The 9,313-nt window shown below is 46.3% G+C and overlaps 1 protein-coding gene across 1 annotated transcript; it reads right to left on the bottom strand.

Moving 5' to 3' along the window:
• Positions 1-4,493: 4,493 nt before the first annotated feature.
• On the bottom strand, positions 4,494-7,802 carry LOC115931730 (cystatin-12-like). Its single transcript, XM_031004987.2, has 3 exons — positions 7,484-7,802; positions 5,697-5,807; positions 4,494-4,664 (listed from the first exon to the last, which is right to left on the bottom strand). The coding sequence occupies exons 1-3, from the start codon at positions 7,751-7,753 to the stop codon at positions 4,629-4,631; spliced, it is 417 nt and encodes a 138-aa protein (XP_030860847.2). The 5' UTR covers positions 7,754-7,802; the 3' UTR covers positions 4,494-4,628.
• Between the last annotated feature and the right edge of the window lie 1,511 nt (positions 7,803-9,313).

Here is a 9,313-nt window from a genome sequence, read left to right as displayed (position 1 = left end):
TTTTGTTTTGTTATTCTTTGATGGTCACTAGAATTTAAGTTTCCTTCTCATTTCTATAGTCTCTCTAGCATTGATTTCGGAAAGAAGCCAGCAGCCCGTGCTAGTTCACCATCTTGACAGGAACTGGAGGCCACAGGGGATATGAGCATGAAAATGGCCCTGAAGCTAAGTGAGCAGTAACCACAGGAACAAAAGCAGAGTCGAATAAGCAGAAGAAACTTCAGCTTATCCGTCCAAAGGCACATCACTAGGAGGGTGTACAAACACAAAATGAGAAAATACAGTAAACAGAAAGGTTTGAAAATAGCAGAGAAGATATCTAGCATAACGGTAATAAAAATACCTCAGTAAATAAAATGTTGAGACTCACAGACTGGATTTTTGAAAAAGACCCACAGCATAGTGTCTATAAAAGACTCTCAAAATGAAAAGATGCCCAAAATATTTTTTTAAAAAAGGTTGGGAAAATGTTTAGGCAAATTTGAAGCAAAAAAATTAGACTTTCAATCTTAATATATTACAAAATAGAACTTAATGCAAAAAATAAAGTAATAAGAAACTGTGGTAGACAGAAATCTTAAAACAACAACAACAAGATATCCCCTCAGGGATACACACTCTGTATAATCTCCTCCCCTTGACTGTGGGTAGGACATAGAAATACAATGGAATATCATTGCTGGGATTAGGTTAGGTTATATGGCAAAGGTGACACTATTTTGTAGACGTAATTAAAGTCTCCAATCCATCGCGCTGAGATAATATAAAGGCATATTTCCCTGCATGGACCTTACCTAACCAGTGAGTCTTTAAAGGAGAATCTAGAAAAGAGTTATACTTTTGGAATGTCAGAGTGGGGAAATCCATGGACCCATTCACCCATGTAAATGCAGGAAACCTAGACTATGAAAAACAATCTTGAAAAAGAACAAAGTTGGGAGACTTATACTTCCCAATCTCAAAACTTACTATAAAGCTACAGTCTTCAAAACGCTATAGTACCAACATAAGGATATATATAGAGATCAATGGAATAGAATTGAGAGTCCTAATATAAACACATATGAGCTTGGAGGAGGACCCCAAGCCTCAGATGAGTCCCCAGTCTTGACTGACAACTTGATTTCAGCATTATGAGACCCTGATTACAGGACCCATATAAGTCTGACTCACACAAATTGAGAAACTCAGATAATAAATAGATGTTTTAACCTTCTAAGTTTGTGGATATTTGTTACATAGCATAGATAACTAATATAGGAACAAAAATAAACAAAGGAAAAAATAGGACAAGAAAATACAGTCATCAAAACATTTATATACCATCATTGCAGTCTAACACATATCTAGCAAAAAATAAGAGAACTGCAGAAAAAAAAGATAAGTGACCAATGTTTTATTTGATAGTTCTAAAGCCAAAAATTGATAGATCGAGAAGCCAAAAAATAAGCAGAGAGGAAAAGACTTGAAGAGTACTCTAAAAATGTTTAGTATAAAATGCCACACCCCACATTAAAAATTATAAAATTAAGGATTTCTGACCCACGGAAGACATAAGAAGTCAATAGATAAATGACAGTATAGACGAAGACATTGGCCATGTCTGAATTAATATGTAGAACAGAAAATCAGTGTGAAGATAAACTTCATGGCCAATAGAAAGTCCTGTGCTTCTCAAAATCTGTTGTGAAGGGCCAGGTTTTTTTCACATTTCCAATCAATTACAGACTGTATTTTTAAAATATAGAACTAATTTGAGGTTATGTATGATTTAGATGGCATTTTAGATTTTTCTGTCTGCCACGCACAGGATGTAAGCAGGGGACATGTCTGTGTAAAATATAGACCATTGCAGAGATAATAGGTATCATCATTTAAAAAGCAGCAGAACTCTTCAAGCAGGGTGCAACCAGGAGGCTGGAAGAGGAATGGGAGGAGGCCATTCAGGGTCTGTGGAGCTCAGAGAGCAGGTGGGGCAAAAGATGAGTAGGGTATGGCTGGAGACCAGACAAGGGGTTTTCATGACAGACAGATTGGTTACTTTGATCTGCTGATTGCATTCCTGGGCTGACAGGAGAAAGGAAATAAACAATAGCAGCTTCTGTAGTGGGTGATTTTCTTTTGAAAAAAAAAATAGTATTTGGGAAACATCAGACAAAGGAGATAAGTGGCAGTTGCAAGTGTTCCTAAGCCTTTGGTTTGTTCTTTACTGAATGCCTGTGGATCTGTGGGGTTGGAAACTCAAGAGTTAGAAGGGCAGTTGGTGATACGGGTAGTGGACTCGTTTGGCCCTGAGGTCAATTCCAGAAAATCCCAGTAATTAACCACAAAAGTAGCTCAGTGCCCTAATATGAAGATGGGGAGGGGGCTGTGGTGAGGGTTAAAGGAGATGATTTCGGTGACACATATTTTACAGTGTCGGGTGTGTAGGGATGTAGTTCTCCTGTCTTTCTCTTCAGCCTCCCTCACTCCAATGCTGAGATTTTAATTAAGTCCTAATTTTAGGAGGGGTCTCAGCAAATGCATTCCAAAGAGCCCTGCTCCTTCAAAACAGGTCACTCGATAAGATGTAGAAAATATTCGGGGTTTGACATAGATCTAGAATTTAGAAATATGTCAATTTTGTGTACTATAACTTTCAACATGTTTACTTCCTACTTATTCAGGCCACTTAATGACTGAGCCAAATCCAGAGAGATTTCTCCAGGAAACAAGATGGACTCGTGGATTCTGGCTGATCTTGGATATTGTCACATTATTCAAAGCTCTACTGGTTTGAGGTCATCATAGTACTAACAAAAGTGGCAGGCACAAAATTTACTAACCCTACCAAAGCTGCTTGCATAGCTCATGACCACTGGACACCATCAACAGTGAAATCCGCAATAGGGCCATGTTTTCAATTTCTATGAGAGCCGGAACTAAAGAACACAGGCCATGGACAAAATACCCAACTGCAGTAAACACAATTTCTAAAATACTGGAGTACCTTAAAGAACCACTTCACAGCCATAGCCCCAAGCACCGAACACCTGAGGACTCCACGTATTTACGATTTAGGCCCATATTTTCTGTTGCAATACAGATGGGGTAATGCTTGGTCCCTAAGAGAAATATAAAATGAAACCAGTGGGATTTTGTGTGGATCAAGGTAGAAAACAAGTGGCTTATTGTGAAAAAGAGCAGGATGCCAGGCCTTCCTTGTGAACTTGGAATTGAAGGTAAAGGTGCTTCCATCAGCAAGCAATGCTGACCAGAGCTCAGGGAGGGTGTGGCTGTGCTTGTCCAGAACAGTAGGCATGGGGTCCATAAACAAGGGCTCCACCCCTCCCAGCCTGAGTGCTCTCAAAGCCAAGGGCCAGCAATAGATTGGTTTTGCTAACCATGCAGACATCCTCTTGGTAATATAAATATGCCCTATCAAATTATGGAGGGATGTTGCACACAAATCCTGCACAGAAGTTGGCCGAAGGACCAAAGCTGCCACATCTTTTTGCCATGACAGATGGAGCTACCCAAAGCTGTTTCTGAAAATTCTGTCCCATAAGCCCTATGGCAAATTCATGGGAATGAGATATCCAGGAAAAAGGCAGACTTCTTACCAAGAAATATTCAAATCACCCCCGCAAACCAAGGATGGAGGAGTAAAGACTCCCTAGCCCTTCTGTTTGGGAAGACTCCTCCAGAAACTGTTGCACTGTCTCTTTGCCCAACGCATGTCCCCCCACCACACCATCCCCTCATCTCTCTGCCCCTCCAAGGCTGATCCCCCACCAAGACCCCAGCAGAGAGGACTGCTTGTCAGGATCGATGTCTGTCACCACAGTGCTTCTCCCAGGGGCAGTGAGTGATGCTGGCAGCTATGAAGCCCTGGCTGTGTCCCAGATAGGTAACACAGGCATCAGGAGCAGGTGTGGGCATGCAGACTGGAACTCCCATCTTCTGAGCCGTGGAGAAGACATCTGAGCTCTGGAGAAGACATCACTGTGATTCATGCAGCCCTCGGTGTCCACAGAGGGCAGAGCCTCCTGTCAGCTTCAGTGACCTCCTTTGACCCCTGGGTCTGGGCCTGGCCCCTCTGCTGAAGGGCCACACACAGTAAGCCTGTCCCTGAGATGGAAACAGAGGGGACATATGTGGCTAACAAAATGTTCTGCACTCTTTTGAGTAGATGGATCAAAACATAGAGAAACTGGAGAAGGAAAGAAGGAAGGAAGGAAGGAAGGAAGGGAAGGGAAGTTAGGGAGGGAGGGAGAAAGGAAGGAAGGGAGGGAGGGAGGGAGGGAATACAAGAATTAATGGACGGACTAATGAGCACACAAACCAACTGGTGGGAACCATACAGGAACTGCCTCAAATCAACCAGGGAGTTTGATTTATTTAATACTCTGCACCTGCAACCAAAGTAATAATGATGATAATAAATTTGCCATTGCTTATCAATGGCTCATAAACAATATAGGAGAGTGAAAACTGCTCAGGGACACAGAAAGTGCTTTGAAATGCCTTTAATTCTTCTGGGATGCACAGATCTAGGACTACAGACTGCCACACTATAGAGGAAGAGGGGACTTCTGCTGCAAAAAACCATGGGCTCTGTCACCAGCTTCTCTCCACACAGGTGCTGTTCAGGAGGCTGAACTGGGAAAACCAAGCTCGAACATCTACAATAAAAGTGCAGCGCACCTGAAAAAAAAATTCTAAGACTCGAATTAGAAAATGTAAGCATTGAGAACATCTAGCATGCAATAGGGAGTCAAGATGTATTAAAACTACAAAAATAAATCAATAAAAAGCAAAAGCTGTCACCCAGGAACCAGGCTTGAAATGCCTGAGGCTCTACCAGGACAAGGGGCACAGGTGGCTTAATCCTCCCACCTGAGCCTGAGGATTTCTGAAGGGATGCCTGGTTGGGCCATCATCTGACCCCTGAAGCATCCTGTCCACTCACAGCCTCCACAGAGCACACGAGGGTGGATGAGCTGCCACCACCCTGTGTGTTCTGGGGGAGACCATGGGCTTACCAAAGGGATGGCCCTGCTGGTCACCCACCAACTGAACAGCAGCTGCAAACCTACCCCAAAGGGAGGCTGCCCATGAGGCTGGGGGTGGGAGGGTGAGATCAGCCCCACTGATCCTGTAACTCTAATTCAGGGCATCCTCAAGCTCCGAGATCCCATGGATCATGCATGGGTCATGGAAGGATGGTGTCAGAACTCAGACTGACTGGGACACATCCTTACCACACAGGAACTAGAGGGACAGGTTGGGTGACCAGAGAAACTAGAGAGTCCTCCAATCCCCAAGAACATGAGCAAAAGAAGAGTGAGGACCACAGGGAGAACACCGTCTGCCTGGATCTTGAGGGTCTCAGGAAGATACAGCTGGGACCCAGAGTGAGGGCTCCATCCAGAGACATAGGCCTTGCGGCATCTGCAGGTGCCTGTGTCCAGCCGGCTGGGCTGTAGGCAGAGGGCTGTCCCTGGCATTAAGGGCCAAGCTCTGTCTATCAAATAAATGCCTGCCTTCTGCCTTCACTAACAGAGCCCTGACACCAGGTGGGAGAGGACCAGGGACGCTCATTCTGCCCCAGGATCACCCCGGATTCCTTTCCTAAGCCTCCTCCCAAAGGCCTGCCTTGACATTATTTCTTATTCCTGAGAGATTCATGATTTGGGTTCATTTTATTCTCAAACCATTTTCTCTTCTGTGCCTTCTTGCAATGGGCAATTGTCAATGTCTTCATCATGTTTCTTACAAACTGTACGCCCCATCTCCAAGTCCATTAAATATATCCACGTCAGTCTCTGTCAAGAAGAAATTGGAATGAGAAAAACAAAGAGAATCGAACAGAAAAGCTGCCAGAAGAGGTGAATGTTAATATTCATGCAAATAAAGATATACATATCCTGTGCAATCTTTCTTCTCTTATTTTTTATTTCAAGTTTTTTGTTTCAAATTTTTCTCTTAATTCCCCATTTTTTTTTTTTCAAAAACAGATATCCATTCACTATACCTAAAGCATGCACTAGAGTCTTTCCTGTAGTACTCTTCTTGACATCTAATACCCGGCAGTCACATCGACAGGGCAATGAATACACAGGGTGTGGACCATCACATGATTGAATCCTACACAGCAGTGCAGGCAGTGTACTCAGAATGGGACTATCCCTTGGAAGATAGATCTAGACGGTTACCTGGGGTGGGGAATCCTGGGGACTGCAATGTTGTGTCCTTTATGTGAGTGAGGACCGCACAAAAGTACTTGAGAATATTAATTGAAGTAAATATTAAGGTTGCTATTCAGTATGTTTATTAGGGTGCTACAAAAAGTTGTTAAAAGTTATGGTCATTTCTGTAAATAGAGGTTCATGAAACTCAGGAAGCACCCGGAGAGAGAGAGAAATCAAATCCAACCAGGAAATCTTCCCAGGCTGAAGCTCACATCTCTCCTGAAAGTTGTTGAGGAAGCAGACATCCCTTGGGGATAGCAATCCATACAGGTGACAATGATACCCACTCATGCCCCTACACACTCACACACTCATGCTCCAACACATCAACACACTCACACACACTCATGCCCCAACATGCACCAACAACACGCTCATGCCACAACACACAACAATACACACACACTCATGCCCCAGAACACTCACACTCATGCCCCAACATACTCACTCAGTCATGCCCCAACACACACACTCATGCCCCAACACACACCAACACACACACACTCATGCCCCAACAGACAACACACACGCACTCCTGCCCCAACACACACACACATTCATGTCCCAACACACACCAACAACACACTCACACATACTCATGCCCCAACACACTCATGCCCCAACACACACCAACAGCACACTCACACACACTCATGCCCCAACACACACCAATAGCACACACACACTCATGCCCCAACACACTCATGCCCCAACACACACCAATAACACACTCACACACACTTATGCCCCAACACACACACACTCATGCCCCAACACATACCAACACACACACACTCATGCCCCAAAACAGCACACACACTCATGCCCCAACACACAACAACACAGATACCCACGCTCTGACACCAACACGCTCACATGCTCATGCCCAACAAACACCTACTACACAGTTACACACACACTCATGCCCCAATATACCAACACAAACACTATCTCATGCCCCAACACACCAACTACACACTCACATCTATGACCTGACACACACCAACACACACACCCATGCCCAACACAAGCCAACACGCTCACACCCATGCCCTGTTTGCAGGGGCTACCCTCATTAAGGAAGCAAAATAGAAAGCTGTAGCTCTCCTAATGATACCTTATATTTAAATTATATGCATATTTTCAGAATTTGGAATGCCATTGCTCTTTCCTGCAGACCAAGGATCCACCCAGCCCTGGCCTGGCGCCAGGGAATGCAGGGTTCATGGGGAGAGACAGCAGCTGCTCACCTTACGCTGGCTCCAGTGGACCTGCAGAAACTTGTAGGCAAACTCATCCTCCTGGTCCTCATTGAACTGAAACACAGCACACTCCACAGCACTGGTGAAATCCTTCAAGTTCTTATCGATGTCTACAAATTTGCAGCTGCAGACTTGCGTTCCCAGCACGATGAGCCCCACAAGCAGGGGCACCTTCCACTGCATGGCTGTCTCCAGAGTTGTCACTGGAGGCCAGGAGCACTCGGTGGAGGGGGAGGTGGCCACTGCCGCTGGTGACATCCTTCCCAGCTCCGACCCCACGCAGCACTGCCCAACAGAGGCCCTGACCTGCTGAGCCTCCCTTTGACTGGTACCTCTGTCCAGTGCCTCTCTCCACTCCCCCACAGTGTTCCTCACATTATCTCCAAACAGAAGGCCAGCAGAAGGTCACATAGCCTTGGACCCACAGGCATGCATGCAACACACATGCCCACACATTTTCAGGGTCACCTCCTCTGGCCCTGGCCCAGCCCTGATAAGACCAGGGTGGAGGTCTCAAGCCCACCTGCCTTGCCTTTGCAGGGCTGCATCCCAGGACTGGCAGAGTGATGGGAACGCTTAGGAATAATAATGGGCGCTGAGTGCTGAGCAGTTGAGGGAAGAGCCATGCCTGCCTGTGACCCTGGCTGCATGGACCCATGACCTCAGGAAGCCTTGGGAGGGTACGGGAGAAGGGCCAGCTTCAGGGGCTGGGGTCATCCTCTTCACCCTCTCTGGCACCTGCTAGCCAACTTGCCATGTCCCCTTCCTGCCTTGTGGCCTTGCAGCACTTGCTCTCAGCAGGGGGGCCAGAAAGAAGCCAAGTCCAAGGCTAGAGCCCTGCTAGGATGGGTGCGGAAGGCAACCATGAACATGAGAAAGGGCCAGGGGCTGGAAGAAGCCCTGGGAGCACTGGCCAATGTGTGTTCTCACCCAGCTCTGCCTCTTTGTAGTCCCCTGGGCCCACGCCGAGCCACCGTGTCAGACTGCCCTGAGGGGAACTGACCCGAGCTCTATCTGACTTCTCCTGCGGAAGCCTCTGGGAGGTAAACAGGGCCAGGGGATGAGCGGGTTGGGAGGGTATGGAGGTGCCTGCACTGCGTCTGGATGCACCAATGTGCCCAAAGGGGGCCGTGCTGGAGCAACTGACCCTACCTTGGCTGTGTGGTATGTAGAGTGATGATCTCAAAAAATGTCTCAGAGCTTGGGCCACTGCCTTGGGGACCAATAGTAAGGGCAGGACTGGGGCTGACACAGGAAGAGATGGGACTGTGGCCAGAATGATGGACACAATTATGACAACCTTCTTGCAGCTTCTCGATGGGAGGAGACAGAGGCTCAGGTGCACTTCCACACAGGACTGACCTGAAAGTGGCTGACAGGTGGGGGCCTGAGGAGCACAGTGGCTCTGTCAGGTTGATCATGCTTAAAGTGTGCCTGAACCCCCACGGGTCCTCCTGCCAGAGAAGCTGCAGCTCCCAGTTCTTGCTCATCTTTGCCTTTCCTGCCAGCAGGCTGATTAAAATGTCTCATTGTTGTCTTCTGAGGTCGGCAGGATCTGTCCTGAGGCCCCTCCTCACTGCTGGTATGGGTTGTGATTGCCTTCTCCAATTCCAGCTCTCCCTTGCCCAGGGTTAGAGATTTTATTAGACCTTCAAAAAATTAACTATTGGATTTCTTGATCCTTTCTGTCAATCTTTGCTTTCTCTGTCACTCACCTATGCCTTTTTGCTATGATTTTCTTCTTTCTTTTTCCCCAGTTCTATTTACAATTCTTTGATCCTTGAGATCGAAGAGAGGTCATCAGTTGCCATCCTGTTC

This window comes from Gorilla gorilla, chromosome 21 (assembly GCF_029281585.2).
Source record: "Gorilla gorilla gorilla isolate KB3781 chromosome 21, NHGRI_mGorGor1-v2.1_pri, whole genome shotgun sequence".
Taxonomy (NCBI): domain Eukaryota; kingdom Metazoa; phylum Chordata; class Mammalia; order Primates; family Hominidae; genus Gorilla; species Gorilla gorilla.
This window is presented reverse-complemented; position numbering and strand designations above follow the sequence as displayed.